The sequence below is a fragment of the Octopus bimaculoides genome, chromosome 23 (genome assembly GCF_046866305.1).
Source record: "Octopus bimaculoides isolate indiv1 chromosome 23, ASM4686630v1, whole genome shotgun sequence".
Lineage (NCBI taxonomy): Eukaryota > Metazoa > Mollusca > Cephalopoda > Octopoda > Octopodidae > Octopus > Octopus bimaculoides.
Genome location: NC_142950.1, coordinates 32,406,133 through 32,431,034, shown reverse-complemented (window position 1 = coordinate 32,431,034; position 24,902 = coordinate 32,406,133). Strand labels below are relative to the sequence as shown.

The 24,902-nt window shown below is 36.7% G+C and overlaps 1 protein-coding gene across 19 annotated transcripts in view; it reads left to right on the top strand.

Annotated features, from left to right (window-relative positions):
• LOC106870410 (uncharacterized) overlaps positions 1-23,592 on the top strand; it is a 58,947-nt gene extending 35,355 nt beyond the window's left edge. For 8 of the 19 annotated variants that reach the window (XM_014916465.3, XM_089340194.1, XM_014916466.3 and 5 more), the window contains 12 exons: positions 647-794; positions 1,871-2,069; positions 3,220-3,290; positions 6,240-6,367; positions 7,413-7,500; positions 9,422-9,555; positions 10,120-10,204; positions 12,569-12,687; positions 12,884-13,033; positions 13,626-15,051; positions 21,994-22,161; positions 22,547-23,592. In XM_014916465.3, coding sequence (XP_014771951.1) covers positions 696-794; positions 1,871-2,069; positions 3,220-3,290; positions 6,240-6,367; positions 7,413-7,500; positions 9,422-9,555; positions 10,120-10,204; positions 12,569-12,687; positions 12,884-13,033; positions 13,626-15,051; positions 21,994-22,152 — 2,658 coding nt within the window. In that variant the 5' untranslated portion in view covers positions 647-695 and the 3' untranslated portion in view covers positions 22,153-22,161; positions 22,547-23,592. Of the gene's footprint in view, positions 1-646; positions 795-1,870; positions 2,070-3,219; positions 3,291-6,239; positions 6,368-7,412; positions 7,501-9,421; positions 9,556-10,119; positions 10,205-12,568; positions 12,688-12,883; positions 13,034-13,625; positions 15,052-17,025; positions 17,071-21,993; positions 22,162-22,546 lie in introns of all 19 variants that reach the window. The other 11 variants (XR_016238067.1, XR_016238066.1, XR_016238072.1 and 8 more) reach the window with 2 other exon arrangements.
• Positions 23,593-24,902: the final 1,310 nt, after the last annotated feature.

The following is a 24,902-nucleotide window of genomic DNA, read 5'->3' as shown; positions in this document are numbered from 1 at the left end:
CTGGCATGGGTTGGATGGTTTGACCGGGCTGGCACGTTGGATGGTTGCACTTGACTGCACTCTGATTTAGCATGGTGTCTACGGCTGGATGCCTTTCCTAATGCCAACCACTCCGAGAGTGTAATAAATATAAAATCTTACACGACCAAACTACAGACGGTTATGTACTTTATAGCCCTACCACATGCAATTATATATGGCCAATGAACTATCATATATTAAACATACACTCTCTCATATATACCCATATTCTATGCCTGTGGTTCTCAATCATTTTTTGCCTATGGATCCCTTTGATTCCTTTTATTACCCCACTGGACTTCCATACCCATTCGATATATATATATATATATATAAAAAAAAAAAAAGATCCTGTATTTTTGTAATTAAATATCATTAGGAATTGTATATAAAAAAGTTGAAATATTCTGTGTATTGTAAAACTATAAACAATATATTGCCGATAAATTTTAACAACAAAATCTCATATAGACCCTGGTTGGCAACCATTGTACTATGCAATCATACATTATGGCCATACCGGAGCAATCAGATTTTACGATTCCGCTATACACAATCCTATGTATTATAACCACACTGTTGGTAAATCTCTAAACATATCCATTGTCTTCTTCATCTTTTTCAGATGGGTTTCACTTGACTTAGACAGCTTCTGACTGAACAGTTGATTGATAATGCTAGAAATAACAGTACTGGTCTCTATTGTGGTGCTAGCCAGCATTGTCTTCTTGGCATTTCAGTGCTCCTGCTTTGGAAAATCTACAAGATTCAAAGTAAGTTGCTATTTCAATATTTTGGAAAATGGTCTTATAAATACTGGATATTTTATAGATTAGAAAAAGAAAAAAAAAAAAAATGTTCAAGACAAAGGTTCTCCTTTTTAAAAATCTTTGTGATACAGGTGCAGGCATTGCCGTGTGCTTAAGAAGCTCAATTTACCCACCATTGCACAATATCTTGGGCAAGTGTCTTCTACTGTAGCCCCAGGCTTGTGCATGAATTAGGTAGACGAAAACTGTGTGGAAGCCCATTGCATATATATGTGTGTGTTTGTGTTATCCCCAACCATTGCTGTCGACCGATATTGGTTTGTTTCTGTCCCTGTAACTTAGCAGTTCAGCAAAAGAGACCAATAGAATAAACAACATACTTAAAAAATAAGCGGGGGGGGGGGAAGGAGGAATCGATTTGTTTGACTAAACATGGCAGGGCAGTGCCCCAGCATGGTCACAGTCCAATGACTGAAGCATAAAAGATAATGTGTGTGTGTGTGTGTGTGTGTGTGTGTGTGTGGTGTGTGTGTGTGTGGTGTGTGTGTGTGGTGTGATATATGCCTTGTAACATGCTGAGACCCCCTTCGGTCATGACTGACCATGGGATTGCACCCAGAAAGTTACCCTCCCAGGCACAAGTCCCGGGCAAGGTTGTTTTATGGAAGACCAGCTGTCGCCCATGCATATCGGCCTCCCCTCTCCACACCACCGAGGTTATCCAAAGGAAAGGCAAAGGGGCCGATACAGCTTGGCACCAGTGACGTCGCAACTCATTTCTACAGCTGAGTGATCTGGAGCAACGTGAAATAAAGAGTCTTGCTCAAGAACACAATACACAGCCCGGTCCAGGATTCAAACGCACAACCTCGCGATCGTAAGCTTGACACTCTAACCACTGAGCCATGTGCCTTCACATAGCCTGTAACATAGCAGTTTGATAAATAGGGTTTAATAAAATAAGTATCAGATCAGAACAAGTACTGGGGTCAGTAAAATTATGATACATTATCACAGATCACATGACAATGACCGAAACTAATAAATGTACTAATTTTTTTTGTCTTTTCTTCCTCCAGAGTTTTGAAGAGGATGCAGAAAATCCAAGAGAACGTCCTTTGGAAGGTTGTGTTGGCCCCGAAGTGGACAATACATCGTTGGTGAATTTTGAGCCGTTACCTGACATTTTATCAAAAGCAATACCTGCTACCACAGCCCTGAGACCAAGAATCACTTGTATTGCCACTGACAACAATGAACCCAACTCAAGAATTGTCTGTAAGTTTACACTTTATGGAATATTACTTATTTTAGTCCCCCAAAAATTGTTTTATCAGACTAGGAAAGGTCTGTGTCTAAGACTGCTGTTAGATCACTAAGACTAGTGTAGGAGGAGGAGGAAAGAAATCGTAACCAGAAATTGGAGAATTGGGATACAGTCAATTATATTGATAATTATTTTTACAATATTTTAATTTTTATCAGTCCCAGAAGGATGAAAGACAAAGTCAACTTCAATGGGATTTGAACTCAGAATGCAAAGATCCAGAACAAATATCACAAGGCATTTCGTCTGCTGTTTTAATAATTATTCCAATCCACTACCCATGGAAATGATTTCTTACATCGGCACAAGGCTAGAAATTTGATGAGGAGGGAAAAGTTGATTATATCAGTCCCACCCAGGACTTAGCCAATACTTATTTTTTTGGTCCCAGAAGTATGGAAAACAAAGTTGAACCAGGCTGGATTTGAACTCAGATCATAAAGAGCTAGAACAAACATTACAATGTATTTTGTTTGTTCAACACTCAAGTGATACTGCTAAAATAATAATTTCTAATTTCGGCAAAGGAAAACAGATGTATAGAGGGTGGAGCATACAACCATAATCGATGAATTAAACTCCCTGTATGAATATAAGGACATAACAGGACACAGTTAAGTATGGTAAGGTATCTCGTCCATACACTATCCACCACAGTTTACAATAATTTCTTTTACTGACTGCAAGGACTTAAAAAGGACAGAATATAACAAAATAAATAAATAAAAAAAAAATAAGTGTCAAGGGCAGATAATAATAATTCTTATTCCTTGGGTGGAAAAGGCTGAATTCTTGAAGTACTGCAATGTAATACTAGGCCTCCTCATAGTAGAGATGGAGTAGTTCCTAAGTCTCCACCTTGTTCTAAAATAAGCTTGCTATCTGATATCGTTGAATATGGGTCTTTATCAGATAATAAGCTGATAAAAAAACAGATACTATACTTTGGTTTTAGTCTTGTTCTTCACATGACAAATTTAATTTATCAGCAGCATGCAGTCTGCTTATCTGTTCCTTTTGAAGGAAAAAAAACAAACCCTTTTTTAATTCTTTATTTATACAATTATTTTGTTCTCATCTCTGTTCTCTGTCTCGTTGCAGCCTTCCAACAAGCATTCCCTCGTAAACAACTCACCTATCTCTCTGAGATGGGGATGGGCTGGTTTGGCCAGGTAAGTAAATATATATACTCTTTTCTGTTGTTCTTTTTTTTTTTAATCTTACAGAGGTCCATTTTCCGATTACTGACCAATAATGCCCAGAGGTTGATCTTTCCAGAGATTGATCTGTACAAGTTTAAGCTGGATATGAACTGTAGTGAGTTTGCTTCTCCACCACTAACCTGAGATAGATTACAGAGTCTGTAAACACTATCTCTCTCTCCCTCCCCCCCTCTCTCTCTTTCAAATTAATAAGGTAAGGAAGTAAAAGAACTAGTATATATACATTACATCTCTATACGTACACACACACACACACACACACACACACATGTTCTTCCATTGAAGTGACAAGGGCCATATAGCCATCCTTAAGGATGACTGATAACTTACTCACTGACTTTCTTTAACCCTTTGGAATTTAAACCAGTCATATCCAAGCCAAATATTCTACACATTTTATGTCCAAATTGGCCAGATTCGGCCTCTCACACTTACCATACAATGTCAGTCTAAAAATATACAATGACATCGTTGAAATCTCAAAACTATGAGATAATGCATAATTAATTCAAACCATAAGCATTATATTTGATAGAATAATCTGAATGCTAAAGAGTTAAAGTGAAGAATAGTCATGTACTGTAAACCCGACTCTCTCATCTCTGACCAACTTTAATCCGGTAGAAAGATCAGGTCAAGACAACTGGAGATGGAGATGGATGCAAGAGATGACCAAAATGTCTTATTTGCCTCATCTTGCTCTCTGCTGTAGCTACCTTCCCCTCCATTGAACCATGAAGGTTTCTTCCGCAGAGTCTGCCAGATCCATTCTTTACTTGCATAGGCAGGCAAGCCATAATATACTAATTAAATACCCATAGTTGGGACCTTGACAGGTATGATTACTATGGGTTCGTGTAGACCTGGGAACAAAAATTTCTTTAAAATTTCTGTCCTTTGTAAGTATGTAATAAAATGGTGTGTTTATGTTCATTTTTATCAACCACAAAATTGCTTGAACATCAGACCACCTGTCAGGTACCTGAAGGTCAAAATGACCTATCGTATAGATTAGAATCTGTTTAAAGGTAACCTCAAAACTAAGATAAAACTATGTCTGTAATAACTGTTTATACCCACCTCTCACACAAATTCATAACTCATTTTGTGACTTTATCTCTTCAATTGTTCTCATAAATTTCCTCTGTTTTACTACGTGCCATCTTCAATAACTGGCAATTAAACTCTGTAATTGTTTGTCAATCAAGGTCACTATATATATATTTTTTTTATAATGCTTCATTGTTGTATTGCTGATATTATTTTTATCAGTGAATCAACTAATCATTGCTCTCTCTTTCTCTCTCTCTCTCTCTCTTTCTCTCTCTCTCTCTCTTTCTCTCTCTCTTTCTCTTTCTCTCTCTCTTTCTCTCTCTCTCTCTCTTTCTCTCTCTCTCTCTCTCATAAAGCTGAAAGTTATGAAAAGATAAAGGGGAACACTTTTATCTCTCAATAAAACTTTCACCTTTGGGTACTCAGCTGCTGATTTTCGTCAGGTCTATCTAATTCATCTTCCCATCTTTCTCACTGTTGGCCTCTGCGTCTCAGTCTCTTAAGATCAAGTCTGTCAGTTTTCTTATTCACCTGTTATGACTCATCTTCTGAACACGAGTCATGACCTGCCATCATTTCAATGATTTTGTGAATTCAAAAATGTCATTCGGTTTAGATTCATTCGAAACAATTAACCTGAAGGAGACTCTAATCAAAGTACTAGCTACTTGACCTGCTAGAAATAGCAGTCTGTCTGTCTGTCTGTCTCTCTCTCTCTCTCACACACACACATGTAATTAATTCAGTGAGTGGCTTTGTGATTATGGGGCTAACCCAAGGCTGAATGACATCAACAACAATAGGTCTGTTAAATCAGGTTTGACCTGGAGATAAACAACAACATAAACTGCAGCCATGGCCACTACAAGCCAGCAAGGGAGCCCCTACATACTCACTCAACTACCTAGAAATGGCAGCCATAACTCCTTCAAACTATGCCCCATCATCTTAATACCAAAATATTAACTTCTTTCATTAGAAATAAGGACAATTTACAGAAATAACTTTAAACTCAGATTCTAAAGAGCAAGAAGAAAAGCCGGAAAGTATTTTTCCAGTTCCCTAATGATTTACACCAGCCTGCTACCTTAATAATAATAATAATAATAATAATAATAAAAATAAATAACAATAATAATCTTTTCTACTCTAGGCACAGGGCCCAAAATTTTTGGGGAGGAGGCCAGTCAATTAGATCGACACCAGTACGCAACTGGAATTTAATTTATCGACTCTGAAAGGATGAAAGGCAAAGGCGACCTTGGCGGAATTTGAACTCAGAACGTAAAGACAGATGAAATACTGCTAAGCATTTTGCCTGGCATGCTAATGATTCTGCCAGCTCACCGCCTTATAAATAATAATAATAATAATAATAAATTAATTTATTGACCCTGAAAGGATGAAAGGCAAAGTTAACCTTGGCGGTATTTGAAGTCAGAACGTAGCGATGGTCAAAATACACCAGGTGTGCTAACGATTCTGCTAGCTTGTCACCTTAATAATATTAGTAATTCTTTCTACAATAGGAACAAGACCTAATATATTTGGGGAGGGGACTAGTCGATTACATTGACCCCAGTGATCGACTGATACTTATTTTGTTGATCCCTAAAAGGATGAAAGGCAAAGTTGACTTTGGGAGAATTTGAACTCAGAGCATAAAGACAGTTGAAATGCTACTAATTATTTAGTCTGGCATGTTAATGATTCAGCCAACTTCCTGTATTAATGATAATGATTATAATAATAATGATAATGATGATCTTTCTCTGTTTTATTGCTAATATTGGCTAAGTTGTTTTAAACATTGTTAATCTGTAAACTCTTTTTCATTTTGCAAAGGTTGTCCAAGGAATTGCTGATAATGTTTTGGTTGGAGTTAGACAAAGTAATGTTGTTGTTCAAGTACTTCGAGATGATGCAAGCGCTCTTGAAATGCAGAAGTTCCTCCAAGAAGTTGCTGGTTACCGGTAAGTTTCAGTATAACTATACTAATAACCTGTTCTTAGAACTCAATAGACACATGCTTCAGAATATATAATGGATAAAAAGTTTCAGAAATAACCCAATAAGTTTACCATTAATTCTGTGAAATATTCACGGGTCCCGCTACTATATATATATATATATATATATATATATCTATCATCATCATCATCATCATCATCGTTTAACGTCCGCTTTCCATGCTAGCATGGGTTGGACGACTTGACTGAGGACTGGTGAAACAGGATGGCAACACCAGGCTCCAATCTAAATTTGGCAGAGTTTCTACAGCTGGATGCCCTTCCTAACGCCAACCACTCAGAGAGTGTAGTATATATATATATATATATATATATATATATACGGAGAATTCACAAAAAAACAACAGACGAAGACAGGTGGTGTAGAAAACAAATAGATGTATTAGTATAACGTACGGGAATTGAGAAAGTCTTTAACGTTTCGAGCCTACGCTCTTCCACAGAAAGAACCACAGAAAGAAAGGAGAGAAACAAGCAGAGAAAAAAAAGGAGAGAAAAAAGGATTATATGCGTATTATATGCTACTTGTTTGTATTGAGTGCTTCATTTTTCATTGTGCACTCAAACATGTGTGTGTGTGTGTGTATGCATACATTCAGATGCAGTGAAGACATATGGTTTAGTGGTTAGCATCTTTAGCTCATGATTGTGAGGTTGTGAATTTGATTCTTGGTGGCACATCATTCCAGTCCACTCAGCTAGCAAAAATGAGTCGCACTTCTAGTTCAAAGGGGCCAGCCTTGTCACACTCTATGTCATGCTGAATCTCCCTGAGAATTACGTTAATGGTACATCTGACTGTGGAGTACTCAGCCACTTGCACGTTAACTTCACAAGCAGGCTGTTCCATTAACCAAATCAACTGGTACTCTCGTCATTGTAACCAACAGGGTACCAGTTAGTTACATACAGATGCACCCGCATTTATACAAACACAAATATATATTTTCATTTGTAATGTACTGTCTCTTCCTTTCTAATTCCACAGGATATTAGATCATCCTAACGTACTCCGACTACTTGGAATGTGTACTGAAGCTATCCCGTTCCTCATACTCTTTGAATATTTCCCACTGGTTTGTATATCCAATCAGTTGTTTGATTTTTTCTTATGATTTATAATTAACATTATTTATTAGTCATATATATATATATATATATATATATATATATATACATTGTGTCCATAAAGTCATGGTTGGGTTTCAATATTGTTTATCGATGTTAACTTGCAACACTCCACATTTCATATCCATGTTGAATAAGAGACCAACTGATAAAGTTTACATTTAGTTTGGTGCAATTTCGATGCTCGATGGAGAAGGGGCCCCTCTCTGCATGTTCAAGCATACTAAGTGGTTTTAGGAAATCCCTTTTTTTGCTGTGATGGATAGGTTTTCTTATAAGATGCACTAAATTCATTTGTTGTCACCTTATTCAAATTATATATATGTATTTTATGTATATATAAAAATAACATATTGCTATCTATCTGCCTGTCTATCTATCTATCTGTCTACCTACATATATATACATATATATTAACCAAAGTATTATATATCCATTACAGCCGATCTTATCAATCGGTTTCACGCAGGGTTCAACAGAGTGTTAGATAACAGTCTGATTATGTAACCCTGCGCTCGGCAGAGATAGCCGTTATGGAATTAAATATGGCGACTGTGTATATACATGCGCGCACATGTGAGCATACACACACACAAGCCAGAGACTTGTCCAAATACTTTACAATCGAGCTGACTCTGCTCATGGTACTAAGAGTGATGTTAAACTGAATGAGGGATTAATCCTTTGCCTGTCCTGTAAACTACATGTGATGCCCAACTTATATTTCTCCGGCTTCATGCATTATATATAATACACATTCCCAATATTTTTCAACTATGAGAGTAATCGTTTCCAATTAATTTTGTAACTTCAACAAAGGAGCATAGGTGTTGCCCCTTTCACTTCTAAGTCATAATTAAAAGCAGTAATTACTAAGGAGTGTTTTTGTTACAAATCAGTCTGAAGGACTATTGGGTTTGATAATTAAAAAAAATTTTTTTTTTACTTATTTGGTACACCTGCATTATAAGTCTGAAAAAAAAGATAAAATCTATTCAAAAAATAAAATCTGTTCAAAATTGCAAACGCTATAAATATATGTTGTATAGAAAGAACAGAGCAATAGAAGATCTTATAAAATACTACGATAGAAATATTTTTTATATTAATTCAAATAACTTTGAAAAGGATTAAAATAAATAAGAAAAACATTGAATCTATCTGTCAAGCAAATATTGAAAATCAAGGGAAGCAACTCTCCCGTTCAACCTGAAACTTATCTCTTTATAGTTGGGGAAATTTTCTTTCACCCACGAAACCTCAAGATCTTTGTCTCCCACAGCATACAAGCTTATTCATATTTACAAACTCGATTAAAGAATTTGTACTCACATAGATCACCGCTATGTTCATTGGATTCTAGTTTTTATTACATTATATGTATGTAGAGCGTGGTGTAGTGGTTTGATCCTCAGACTAACGGTATTGTGTGTTCGGTAGATTTTTACTTTACCGTGTGTTCTTCAGCAAAACAATTAATTTCAAGTCGCCACAGTCCACTCAACTGTAAATGGGTCACTCTGCAACGGACTGGCGTCCCATTCAGGGGGAACGTTCGCCTGCCCACTTAACCAGCTGAGCGGTGTGTAACAACATAAGATAGTCTGGTCAGTAAAACAATACAGTGATATGGTGATCTTTCGGTACATACCTAAGATTACCCAGTGATATATATGTATGTATGTGTGTGTCTATGATGTATATAGAACACGCCAACACACATGCGTACATGCACGCTTGCGTACGTAGATTTTGGTGAAGGGCTTTACTAAAAACATTAATGATTTCACCTCCCGTGGCATAGAAACTTATGAACTTTATTATATGTGTTGATCTGTGTGAATTTAACTTTTTCTCTCTATATTATAGGGCGATCTGAAGAGTTACCTCATCGAACAGGAAAATAAATTACCAATGCATAAAGAGAGGAAACTCTTGTTACATTTTGCTGTCGATGTTGCCTGTGGTTTGGCTTGTCTTCATCGTCACAACTATGTTCATTGGTAAGTGTGTACAGGATCTAATCATTGTCTTCAGGGTCTCAACTACGTTCATTGTTAGATTTTTTGCTAATTTTTTTTTTAGTAACACCCGCACGATTTTCACTCAGAAAAAAAAAACAAACAAAAAAAAAAAACTCGGATTTTTTTTGGGCGTGGAATCAAATATCCTGACCTCCTAATATGCTGCAAATCACTTATTTTGGATCGGCAAAAGGAGTGGGGGAAAAAAGGCCCTCCCCTTTTTACAGAACCAAAATAAAGGATTTGCAGCATATTAGGTCAAGGTACTTGTGAATGGTTAATGGGTTGGGGTAAGTGCTGATGAAGGAGTAAAAACTCCAGAAATATGGCTTATACGCCCATTACCCACTTTTTCATCTTTGATCTCATTGTTTGTTTATATCTGGCATCTCGGATACAAAACATCTTAACAAAATCAGTGTTGGCTATCATTTCCACAGAAAATCTGCAGAGATGACCTTAACACGTAAGTATTTATGTCTAACTTTAAAAGAAATTGTTTTTAAAATACATTTTCCTTTTCCACATTTTTTTTACTTGTAGTGATCTTGCTTTGCGTAATTGTTTGGTGACCAATGATCTGTCTGTAAAAGTTGGTGATTATGGCCTGGCTGAGGATTTGTATAAGGTCAGTATTTTATATATATTTATGAATAAGATGTGTGTGTGTGTGTGTGTGTGTGCTGTAATCTGGTTTAACCCTTTAGCATTTAAACTGGCCATATTCAGCCAAAATATTCTACCTGTTTTGTTCAAACTGGCCAGATCTTGCCTCTCACACCTACCCAAACAGTATCAGTCTAAAAATAAACAATCACATCATTGAGATCTTGAAGCTATGAGATAACGCATGATTAACCGAAAACAATGTTACTAAATAAATGAGCTTTACATTTGACAGTGTAACCTGAATGCTAAAGGATTAACGTCCTAGTTGTCACCATTTCACTTCATTCCCATTGGGCAAAATTATGCACAACATAGCTTTCCATTCCCCCCTCTGCCACCACTACTGCACATATGCATGCACTCATGCACACATGCATGCATACACACACATAAAGTATCTCATGTTTTATGTCCTATATAAATAAAAATATCAAACAATAAAAAAAAGATTTCTTTTACTTGTTTCAGTCATTTGACTGTGGCCATGCTGGAGCACCGCCTTTAGTCGAGCAAATCGACCCCAGGACTTATTCTTTGGAAGCCTAGAACTTATTCTATCGGTCTCTTTTGCCGAACCGCTAAGTTACGGGGACGTAAACACACCAGCATCGGTTGTTAAGCAATGTTGGGGGGAACAAACGCAGACACACAAACACATACATATATATATATGCATATATACAACGGGCTTCTTTCAGTTTCCGTCTACCAAATCCACTCACAAGGCTTTGGTCGGCCCGAGGCTATAGTAGAAGAGACTTGCCCAAAGTGCCACGCAGTGGGACTGAACCCGGAACCATGTGGTTGGGAAGCAAGCTTCTTACCACACAGCCACTCCTACGCCTTTTACACTGCAAACATTTGAATGTAGGTCAACATACCAAACAGGTCATTGTTATAGTGGGGGTCACCATTTGTTGACTTGTAAGGTCACCAATGCTCATCAAAGGGTATATTTAACTCATAATAATATAGCTTTCTACTGTCACATGATGGATGTAGAAGTTTATTTTTCGGCACATAATTACAAGGGAATGGATAGCCCTTATCAAATACATTCCAACTGTGACCATTCCAACTTTTTATTGTGTGCAGAGGAACACAAGACCACATTATTCAACATGTATTTTTTGTAAACAGCAGGGCATGATTTGAGAGAGATTTGACTGTTATTTCTAACAGGTGACTGGCCTCAAAGAAGTTCCCTGATTGACTCGAGGTAGGAATGGTGTTGATGTTATTTCATAACTCCTGGTCAGTCCTCATTCAATAGATCTATAATCAAATGGTTTTTCAGTCATAACCATCAATCATTTTGCTCCTCTTCTATCAAACAATGTATGCATTTATGACTAAATTATCCAATGTGTCCTTCCAATTTCTTTAGGAAAATTTAGACTGTTATTTTTAGCAACGAAGAGGCTTCCTCTCATTAGTTTGATTAATGGTGGAGGTGAGTCAGTGGGGCTCATCCTTGTAACCGTTGCCACATCAGCAAAGGCGGGAGATATATACTCCAAGTAACAAGGATGATTCTTATAAATTTTGCAGGGCTTCTTTGGCTGATGAGATGTTGTTTAACCCCAGGTCAGTCCTGTTTGAGCAGACATATGATCAAATGTGTTCCAATTCTGACCACCCCTTCCTTTTTATTTATTATCTTTGGCAAGTGTATTCTACTATATCTTTGGGCTGACCAAATCCTTGTGAGTGGATTTGGTAGAAAGAAACTGAAAGAAGCACATTATATACATACATGTGTGTGTGTGTGTGTGTGTGTGTGTGTGTGCATTTGTCCCTCCCTCCATTGCTTGATAACTGGTGTTGGTGTGTTTATGTCCCCCGTAACTTAGTGGTTCAGCAAAAGAGACTGACTGATAGAATAATTACCAGGCTCGAAAAAAATAAGTACTGGGGTTAATTTATTCAACCAAAAAGTTTTCAAGGTGCTACCCCAGCATGGCTGCAGTCTAGTGACTAAAACAAGTAAAAAAAAAAAATAAAATAAAAGATATATTTATATATATGTATGTTCACACATGATCAGTTTCCATGAACCAATTCCCTCATAAATTGCTGGCCTGGGGTTACATATAACAAAAGACACTTGCCTCAAGTGCTGTACAGTGGGACTGAACCCAAAACCCATATGGCTGCAAAGCAACCTTCTTAACCACACAACCATACCTACACTCACATCTATCTATGTGTTGTTAAATTTTTTGTATGTTGTTAATAGACCAGGTCTGTATATGTCTGGTTTAATTCTTTATACATCATTTCAGCAACAATTGTATAAATATATCTAAAATGTCTATTGTAGGAGGATTATTATGATACAGGGTGTGACCTGTTGCCAGTCCGGTGGATGGCTCCTGAGACGCTTACTTTACAAAAAGGAGTTTGGCGTACAAAGGCTTTTACACCTCAGGCCAATATTTGGTAAGCATCTCAATTCAAGTCTTTTACAGAATCTTCTTGTTTTCCTTCTAAAATCAAAAGAACTGGTACATTTAACCCTTTAGCACTTAAACCAACCATGTCCAGCCCAGATGTTCTACACATTTTATGTTCAAACTGGCCAGATTTAGCCTCTCACACTTTTATCATTTTCATTTTTTATTTTCATAACTCCCAGGTCTTATGGTGTGAGCATGTGGGAATTGATACAGTTTGGCCGACAGCCCTATCATTGGTTGACCGATGAACAAGTCTTGGACTGTGTTGTTCTAAAGAAGACAGAAGTTCTGCCAGTTCCAAATTATCCTGAGCACCAGAAGATCAACATGTAAGTTCTACGTAACACTGACTATACTCTGTAAAATTCTATGCTTGTTGTTTTACTCCATGTCAACTCTGATCCAGGAGATCAATGATCAAATAACATTCCAGCCATGGCCATCTCATCCTTCTCTTGAGTATTGAGTATTTAATACTAAATTGTCTAATGTTTTTGATGTTGTTGTTTAACCCTAAGTCGTCCCTGATCCAGCTGACTATTGATCAAAGAATTTCCAGTTGTGATCATTCTGTTGTAGGCATGGCTATGTGGTAAAAAGTTTCCTTCCCAACCACATGGTTCTGAGTTCAGTCCCATTGAATGCTAAAAGAGTTAAAACTGATGTGTACCAGTAATTACTCTGCAGACTGCACTAGTCATTCTTTTGTTTGACCTCCAGTACACCACAAAGTCAAAAAGAGATAAGGAGTCATTGTAACAGGATTAAAGTGCAAGGGATTTAGCTGCTATTTCTAGCAGGCTGATCACCCATGTAGATGCTACCATCTTGGTTTGTATATAGTTTTAACAATATTCGTTTTATTTAGAATTTGAGAAATTCTTTGACTCCTCTTTAATTTTTGTCTTTTGTTTTATTCAGATACGAACTGATGAAAATGTGTTGGCAGAAACCAGAACAGCGTCCTACAATTGAGGAATTACATGGTCATCTGTTGGATCTGGAGATCTCTTTGAAGAACATGGAAGAATCAGATTTTGAAAGTAAATGGAATATTCTGAGTCCAGTTGAAATCGAAAGCCCAAGTCATGGAATTGCCCCAGAATCCATGGAGATAGCGACAGATGCTCTGGAATTGTTTGTAGCTGAGACTGAAGCTCCTGTAGCAAACGGTAACACAGGAGATGTAGCTCTTAATATTCCCATCGAAGTTCCATTAGAAAATGGTCTGACCATTCCATTGGCTAGCCGTCACCTCTTGACCTTTAATGATAGCGATTTGGTGACCGACATCAATACAGAAACTGAAGAGAAGCTTTTAGCTCAGCTAGAGTCTGAAACAAAGAATGCACCAAACAGTGAAACTATGCTCCATCTCGATCCTGAGTTTCAGTTGGAACCAAAAAGTCCAGCAAAAGCCATTGCAAAACAGGGTAAAGTTGACCTTTCTGGTCATGATGATGTCGATAGTGTCGATGGATCCAGTCCAATCAGTACCAGCAAAGTGAAAAAGGCAAATAGCACTGAAGAAGATGGAATGCCTTCTCCAATACCAAACGTGTCTCCCAATACTTCACCTTCTCACTCAGATGCTGAGCTGCAGCGTTCATCAGAGCGTATCCAAGATCTGAGCTCGATCCATTCTTGTAGTGATGAAAGTGCCAATGAATCGTCTCCTGAGATCTCTGAAGAAATGGCCGACATCTATTTTCAAAGACGTCCAAATTCAAGCGGCTTACGTCGTTCCAATATGAAAGCAATGCCTTTAGCGCCAATACCGGAAAATGGTATACCTGTAGACAGTTTTAGTGGGACTTTTAATAAATCTCGGCTAATAAAAAGCAATTCTGATGACTCTCCATCGCAACAAGACTCTTACGAATGGGATGAACTAGTTGGTGGACAGCTTGTGGGTAAAAGCTGTGATAATGTGCCCTCACCCCGTCGAAGCTTGGACTTTGACTGGTCCATGGATTCGAACCCCAAACCAGTTACCCACAATAAAAGGCGAAGACATACGTTGGCATCGCTCCCACATCTAGGTAAAAACAGTGAATTTTCTTTTGGTAAATCAGATAATAGTTGTTTCTCCACGTCCGGAACTGGACTTAACGCGTGTTCCATTGCATCGGAGATCCTGACCAGTCGGGTCATCTCTCCAATTAGTAAAAAAACACCACCACGTCGAACATTTTATACAATTTCCTCTCTCAATGATATCGATCTGGACATTGGTGATGATGACGATGGACTTGAAATGGACAATTTTGATATTCCACGTAGCCTTCATTTAAAATATTCCACCAGTCAAGATCTCACAACAGTTGGCAATTCAGACACATCAAAGGTATTTATTTAACAATAGACATTTCCATTTATTTACTGTGTTATTTCTTTGTTACTCCCTTTTTTCAATTGGCAAATATTTTGTTAGATTTTTTTTGGTGCTGAATACAAATAATCAGGTATAGTTTGTAGCGAAATAGTATCTATATTACTGGATTGTATTATCTTGATTTAATTATATTTTGATTCTTTGCTTAACATCTTAAATACATCAGATATTACCCTAGAAGATTGAGTATTGGCATAGATATAACACATATTGTGCCATAGATACATTATATATTGCTATAGATATGCTACATCTTGGTCTAGATACTGTATATTGTCATAAATACACTCTACATTGCCATAGACACACTGCATGTTGCCATAGATACATTGCATGTCACCATAGATGCACTACATGCCACCATAGACATACTGCATGTTGCCATAAACACACTTCATGTTGTCATAGATACAGTGTGTTGCTGTAAGTACACTGTTACATCGTGTATTGCTTTAGACACATTACATGTTACCATAGATACACTTCATATTTCCTTAGACACACTTCATGTTTCCTTAGACACATTTCATGTTGTAATAGACATACTGCATGTTCCAATAGACACTCTGCATGTTGCTGCAAATACATTACATCTTTCCTCATTTACTTTACAGTTGACATAATTATATAAGCTGATTTAGCTACAGTACAGCTTGCCAGAGATATATCAATACATATCTTGCCTTACATACACTATATCTTGCCTTACATACACTATATCTTGCCTTACACATACCAAATCTTGCCTTACACACACAGACCATATCTTGCCTTACATACACCATATCTTGCCTTACATATACCATATCCTGCCTTACATACACTGCATCTTGCCTTAGATAGACAATATGAAGAACAAGTCTTCGAGTGGTCATTTTACATCTCATCAAGATGTGGGACTCGGACATGTCTGAGATATGATGTCCACGTGTTTTAGTGCATCTCTCAATGCATGTCTATAGATGTGTGTTTATGGTAAATAAATAAATAGGTTGATTAAATGTCTAAATGTCTGAGATAAATTTTTGTTAATCTGAATGTTAGTGTCATTTGAATAAGAGAATATAAAGCTAACAAAGCTGACTTCAAGTTGGTCATTAATATATAGAAGGAATATATGGAAGGAAGAAGGCAGCAATATATATATGGAAGGAAGAAGGTAGCATTAATATATGGAAGGAAGAAGGTAGCATTAATATATGGAAGGAAGAAGGCAACAAAGTGGTAGAATCAATAACATGTCAGACAAAAGGCTTAGCAGACTTTCTTACGATTCGTTATGTTCTGAGTTCAAATTCTGCTGAGGCCAACTTTACCTTTAACCCTTTTGTTACCAACCCAGCTGAAACTGGCTCCGGCTCTGGCTCTGAGTACAAATGTCTTGTTTTCATAAATTTTGAATTAATATCTTCCACCAAACCTTAGTCACAATTTATGTGTTCCTAACACCAGCTTAATGATAACTAAGTTATTTTACTAAATTCTTTGTTATATTTAAAGTAATTGAAAGAAACACAGAGCATCTTAAAATAAATACAGTAACGAAAGGGTTAAACCTTTTAGGGTTGATATAATAAAGTACCAGTCAGGTACTGGGGTAAATATAATCAACTTTGCCTTCTTCTCAAAATAAGCCTAGTTGGAGGCCCAACCGTCTGAGTTCTTTTACAGGACTTTGAGAAACTGAAAGGCTGTTATAATAAGTGTGTGAATCTGAGAGGGGAGTATGTTGACTAAAATCATAATTAACTGATCCTCTTGTATTTTCTTTTACCCAAAGCCAAGAACTTTCCAGCACCCCCCTTGTGTGAGTGTATATATATTCTTGTAGAGAGAGAGAGGGAGAGAGAGAAAAGTGCTTATTTCTTCTTTTGCTTTAAAATAGTTTGTATTTTTTATTCAATCCTCCTATGGCCATCATGTCAGAATAAATGAAGTGACAACCGGTTTAGAGCAAGAGGTAAGGTCTCGGTGAGTGAAGTACGTGATCTGCTTTCAGTTTCTCGCTGAAAACAATTTGCTTCCCTTATGCTGCTAATCCGTATCCCTGCTTCCCTCTGGAAAGGCATGAACATTGCAGCTTCTCAGTCACCTCTGCTTCCTATGCCCTGCATTCTTAAAATAATATAGGGATCTCTACCTGTCCCTGACTCCACTGCCTGCTAATTTTGTTGACTTGAAAGCCAGACAGACTTTATACTGTGGTAGACGTGGCGATGGCAGCAAATTTTCATCAAATGAAATATGTAAACAGGTTTCAAATCCTCAATGAAAATCCTTCACTTTTTTTTTTCACTAATATTTTGGTGAGGAGAGAGGTATGAGTGTGACATTTTCCATTTGCCCTGTCCTGAAGTCATTTCATACCTCTTTCTCCTCTTAATGATGACGGCAATCTCCTCTTAATGATGGTGATGATGATGCTGGTAGTATTGACAAAAGGCTTAAATTACCCAACTACAGTGTTGTTGTGATGATGATGAGGAGGAGGAGGTGCAGTTCTAGGTTTCATATTTTCCTGCATATAAAGTAAACATATTGTAAATGTTCAAACATCATTACCATCTTTCCAAATCCTCCTGCATTTCATATGGAATTTTTGGTCCTCCAAATTTGTGTTGGTGTATAATTCAACATACCTTTTTTAAAAACTTTTATGGCTGTAAATTTTAGTCTGAGAAATTTTACTTGTATGCTGGAAAATATGGTGATTTTTATGTTCATGCCTCACCACTATAGTCAGTGCCTCAGTTCACCTGACTGACAAACAGATTCCACTTTAGACAGAACAGAATAAGTAAAGCCAAACTAACATATGAGACAGAGGTGAAAACAATGAAGTAAAAAATGAAAGAGTTTGTGTTATGATGAGGATAATTAGGATGCTGATAAGGATAATGAAAATAAAGATGATAATTGATGCCATAAGAATTTATAAACTTTTGAGAGAATGTGAAATAACTATGTTTTGGAACAATGGATCTTGGAGCAGATAGAGCTATAAATGATAGCATGTAAGTAATGAGATGAAAATTTCCTTTTGGATAGAAAAAGTTGACGGCTGCCCATGGGACATGTTATTCATAGCATTATGTGCTTCAAGATTTATTGTTCCAAAAAACAAACAAACAATGATTATGCTATTGATAATAATCATTATGATAATGATAAGAGATGATAATTGATGCTTGTGATATGATGAGGTAGATGTGACATGGCCAAATTGGCAGCAAATGTGAGTAAGTCAATTATGTTTAAGTATATACATATATACCACAATAACCATGCAAATGTACACACATAAACACACACAGATATACATACTGATATATATATACACAAATGCACATAGACACATGCATGTGTGTGCACGTGCACGTTCGTAAGTAATTATCTAGACTTTGTGGGTAGACATTTAATAGTATATTGATAAAACACCTTCATTGTTTAGACTAATATATATATATATATATATATATATATATATATATATATATATATATATATATATAGAGAGAGAGAGAGAGAGAGAGAGAGAGAGAGAGAGAGAGAGTGAATGAATGAGAAACATATATAAGATATAACAAATTTATAATATATATGATAGCATATGGTAGGTGATAACCATAGAGGAGCTTTGAAATGCATCTTATTATCCAGATGATATTAAATAGATATACATATCAATACAAACATGCATTCATATATATACATATATATATATATATATATATATATATATATATATATAGACATCTATCTCATCTTCATTTGGTCATGACTAAACAGCTGTGGGTCTATTTTTATATAACGTACATTATATAATCAGTATGGCAGTATCATTGTTCTTATCCATGTAATCATGCATGACATTTGATTTGTCACCGATATGTCATTGCAATGATTGCCAGATTGAAAACCAAAGAATAGATATAACACTGGCAGTTTCATTCTTCACCTGACATATATATATATATATATATATATATATATCAGGTGAAGAATAGCGTTGCCCGTATTATAGTTATTCTTCGGTTTTCAATCAGTCACCATATTCCCTTCCATATCAGCTAACTCTGATGAGTGTGAAGTTATATAATCAGATTGTTACCTAACACTCCATTGTATTCTTTACATGAAACCATTTGGTAAGATCAGCCGTGATGGATATTTGATACTATACTTTTTCGGATAAATATATATCCGTGTGTTTTCTGCATGTCTAGAATATATAATTGAATGCAAATAACAAATTAGATTTGGTTATAAATCTTCCATTTTTTAACTTCAGATGGCTGCAAAGAAGCCATATACATGCTATATATACCCTGCTTCAATTATATTGCTTTGATTTTTATAAATTGCATGCTCTGCCTTATGTAGCAGGAATCACCACTATTCATGTGTGCGTTGTGTGTGTGTGTGTGTGTGTATGTCTGTGTGTGTGTGTCAGTGTGTATGTGTGTGCGTATGTATGTATGTATATATATGTATGTGTGTGTGTGTGTGTGTGTATATATATATGTATGTATATATATATATATATATATATATATATATGCATGTGTGTGTATATATATATACATGTGTTTATGTGTGTGTGCATATATATATATATAAATATATACATGTGTATATATATGTATGTGTGTGTATATATATATGTGTGTGCGTGTGTGTGTGTGTGTGTGTATACAGACACACACACGTATATAGAAGGAAATAGGTCGGTAGTGATTTAAAAATTTTGACGTGCCAGCCATCATCACTCAGAGCTGTATTAAATAGTCAGAAGAACACTTCAGTTCAATGTTAAATTGTTTTATATATAACTTCAGGAAACACACACACACACACACACACACACACACACACATTTATATACATGCCTGATGTGAAGTCCAACAATTTGTAGAGTATTCAATCAGCTAAGAGAGTAAAACTATTATTACGAGAAAAACCACACAGAATCCATGTGAAATTAAATTATGAGACAGTGAATTTGTTTCCTGAATCAGGTTGTGTGTTGCGTTCTTGAGCAAGACACTTTATTTCACATTGCTCCAGTTCACTCAACTATAGAAATGAGTTGTGATGCTACTGATGCCAAGCTGTATCAGCGTTTGCCTTTTCCCCCTGACATGGAGAGGGGAGGCTGGTATGCATGGGCGAATGCTGGTCTTCCATAAGCAATCTTGCCCAAACTTGTGCCTTTCTAGGTGCAATCCCATGGTTATTATTTATATATATATATATATATATATAGTGATGGCTTGTTGCCAACTTAATGTGGTAGTCCCAGGAAAGGGAAGAATGTTACTGCTATTTAGCCCCAAGAAACACCATTTCTGGTTGGCTATGCGACACAAGCGATCTGCGTCCTTAAGTTTTCAAACAGGGGAGATAAGCACCTCCACCAAACAAACCCAACATCCAGAGACTAGTTTCAAGGTCTGGAGAAGCTTGGCCTTGCTAGATGTCGCTGCTATATCTATATCTATCTATCTATCTATCTATGTATGTATAGAGAGAGAGAGACAGATAGATAGATAGATAGATAGATAGGTAAATATATATGCTTCTTGTATTTGCTAGTGGGCTGCTATTGGTATGCTGAAGTATATTCTCCGTTGGTGCTTTTAGAGAGCATATACTCTACTACACCAACAGAAGCCCACCGGCAAATGCACAAGGCAAAAACATTAAGTATTCGTGGTTAACAATATATATATATATATATATATATATATATATTCTTTTTCTTACATAAGAAACCCGCCAAAACAAATGGATAATGTAAAACATTAATATCCTTGTTTCAATAGCATGGTTTATTTCAGATATGAGTCCATTACTTAATTTATCACATAACGTTACATAAATTCATAATTGTTATCTACCAGCCATTTCATCAGGTGATATTCTGTCGAATATACTCTATACATATATATATGTGCAGTGCTTAGTAGTGCTATTATGCTGAGGATTCTATACATAACGTGCTATGCCTGGTAGTGCTATTTCCCATATGCTGTAAAAGTGTAAGTCTTAAAGTTTTGATTATGTATTTAGTTGAAACATTTTTTATCTTTCTTAAAGAACTATTATTAGTATATGGATTGATTCTGTTTTTGTTGTTATTATTAAGGCGGTGAGCTGGCAGAATTGTTAGCATGCCGGGCGAAATGCTTAGTGGTATTTTGCCCGTCGCTATGTTCTGAGTTCAAATTCCACCAAGGTCGACTTTGCCTTTCATCCTTTCGGGGTTGATAAATTAAGTACCAGTTACGCACAGGGGTCGATGTAATCGACTTAATCCCTTCGTCTGGCCTTGTTTAGCCTCTACGTTTAGCCCCTTGTAGGCAATAAAGAAATAAGAATTGTTAGCATACTGGACAAAATGCTTAGTGGTATTTTGCCCGTCGCTACGTTCTGAGTTCAAATTCCACCAAGGTCGACTTTGCCTTTCATCCTTTTGGGGTTGATATATAAGTACCAGTTGAACACTGGGGGTTGATGTAATCGACTCGTCCCCACCTCCCCCAAGCTGCCCTTGTGGCAAAAATTTGAAATAATAATAATAATAATAATTATTATTATTATTAAGGTGGTGAGCTGGCAGAATCATTAGCATGTCAGGTAAAATACTTAGCAGTATTTTACCTGTCACTGTGTTCTGAGCTCAAATTCCACCAAGGTCAACTTTGCTTTTCATCCTTTCGGGGTCGATAAATTAAGTACCAGCTGAGTACTGGGGTCAATGTAATTGACTAGTCCCCTCTCTCGAAATTTCAGGTCTTGTGTCTTTAATAGAAAGGATGATTATTATTATTATTATTATTATTATTAGTATTATTATTAGATAAACTGTTACCTATTTTTAATATTTTGTAGGATTTTACTGACCTACCACTTGACGAAGAATCCGTTCCATCATCATCATCACTACCATCAACATCAGAAGCATTTTGTGAAGACTTATTGGAGAGAATTTCATCTATAGAATCCGGATCAGGAAGTCCATTAGAATCATTGAAACAACAAGACAGCTGACATTTTTAGGTGAGGAAGGATTCCTTTGTAACCCGTGGAAGAAGGATTGCTTAAATCATCATCATCATCGTCATCATCATCATTGTCATTATCATTTTTCAATTATTTGAAATATATAATTATAGGTGAAGGCACATGGGTGAGTGGTTAGGGTGTTGCACTCATGATCACAAGATTGCAGTTTCGATTCTCAGACCTGTTGTACATTGTGTTCTTGAGCAAAGCACTCCATTTCACATTGCCATGCAGTGGGACTGAACCGAGAACCATGTAGATGGGAAGCAAACTTCTTACCACACTCTAACATGTCTGAAATCTTTCATTAATTGATCAGTGATTTACAGCTGAATTTCTCATGTTTCACCATGTTTTACTAATCCTGTTATATTTTCAGACATATTCTGAAGTATCAATGGAATGTGATCCTCTGTTTTCACGATTGTCCACAAGCTGAAGGTGTGTTAATATTCTTGGAAACAACAACAGCATCTTAGCATCCAGCATCCGGCATCCAATCATCAGTCATCTTCATCAAATTGTATTTAGTTCCATCCATTTAAAAATGAAATAATAAATTATTTAAAAATAATAAATTATTTCATTCAGATTCATCTCGTCCTGCAAAAAAACAAAACCCCCCCCCCCCCCCCCAAAAAAAAAACAGACATTTGTTTTGAATATCTTTTGTTAACTAACCATGTCCGAATTAGGGGTATTACAAATCAGGTTGCCCCCTCCCCTCCAATGTCTAACAAACATATTCTGCCAAAATTTGGCAGCTAATAATCAAGATCTCTCCACTATAGTTGCATCTGATTTATATTAATTTTTTTATATTTCATCATCTCTCCCCCCACCTTCCCTTCCTCGTCTCCTCTCCCTTTCTTCCTCCAAGGTTTTATATTATTTTTGTTTTGTTTTGTTTTCCTTATTCTTTCCCCCTTTTTACTTCTTCTTCTGCCAAAGTTGTACATTATTTTCGTTTTTTTAAAATTTTTTCTCCCCCCCTTCTTATTCTCTTCATTTCCTCCTTCTGTATTCTCCTCCCCCTTCCTCTCCGTCATTTCTTTCTTTCTCTCATCCCCCCCCGTTTCCTCCTCTTCCTTCTCCTCCAAAGTTGTACATTAATTTTTGGCTTTCTTTCTCTTCTCCTCCTCCTCCAGAGTTCTGTCTTTTAACCCTCCTCTTCCTCTCCTCTTATACCTCCCCTCTCCCTCCTCTTTATTATCCCCTCTTACTATTCCCCTCCCAAGAGTTGTACATGATTTTTTGTGTTATTTAAAAAATTAAAAAAAAACTGTTTTACTTGGACAGCATATTGTTGCAAATGGAAATTAATTGAAATATTAATTAACTTATTAAAATATATCTTTATTGATTTTTAAAAAAATGAATTTGAAGAATGGAAAATTTAAATAAAACACACAATATTGATATTTACAGTTCTTGAAGACCTCTGTCGCCTGATAAGATTTTTATCCAGGATCCCCACTCAGAGACTCACAGTCGTTCTCTTATGTTCTCACAGGAACAAATTTGGATTTTTAGAAATTATAAGTTAAATCGCATTAAGAGTTATACCAACTCCTGAACGGTGCTAGATGTCCTGAGCACCCTGTTTAGAGTAAGGACCAGGTACTGCAATAACTTGGGTTTTGAGGGTCCAAGGCTGTTTAATACCTTGCCAAAAAATTCAAGGGATCTGCATGGAGTTAGGGTCTACTCTAACTCCATGCAGATGCTATGTGTTTCCCTTGTGTTCAAGAAGAACTTTGACCTTCTGTCCAAGATTCCAGATGAGGCTATATCATGTCAAGAAACTCAAATGAGGGCAGCATTATCATCAAAAGCCCACATTCATCGAAAGCCAACCACTTAAGAATGGCCGTTGAAAAGGTGATGAAAATGGCAGTGCCCCAGTGTGGCCATAGCCTCTGGGTTGGAACAGGGAAAGGAAAGGGAAGAAGTGTGCTTTAACATTGATTGCTTGTGCAGGTTGAAAAATTGTCATGTGCTGCAGATGAAGGGTATACTGTGGATGAAGGACACTGTTCTGGTGCAGGATACTGTAGATAGAGGTCCTATATTGCGAACAGAGAGCACTGTGCTATCGATGACGGGTCCTATTCTACAGGTGGGGAGTGTCTAGCGGCTAAGTTGCTACAGGTGGAAAATGTCGTGTTGTGGATGAAGTGTTCTTTGCTGTGGGTGGTGAGAGCTGTTCGTGGAAAGCTCTGTAGGCGAAGTGAACTGTAAGTGGAAAGCACTTTGTTGTAGTATGTGGAGGTTACCATACTGTTGGTGGAAAGCACTGCATTCTTCAACACTATTTACTGGTATTTCTATCTGCATTCACCAGAATGAGTTGAGTTGGGTCCACCCTGCTAACCTGTCTGCTACTTACTTTTTCATCATATCTGTATGTGTATGTATGTGTGTGTGTATATATATATATATATATGTCTGTGTGTGTGTGTGTGTGTAATATATGTATGTATGTATGATGGAACAGTAAGTAGCAGCAGATGGGGTGGTGGGTGTGCATGCATGCCTGTTGATCAGATTGCCTTTCTGCCAGAAGAAAATGTCAAAAAAATCTTAATCCAATAATACTCAGCCATTGGACTAACTCTTCTGATTCATTTGGATTCACTTCTTAATGAATAACCCCGACACACACACACACGATTGTTAATGCAACCCACACAACTATTTTATTCAAGTAAACCCACACACCTATATCGTTAAGA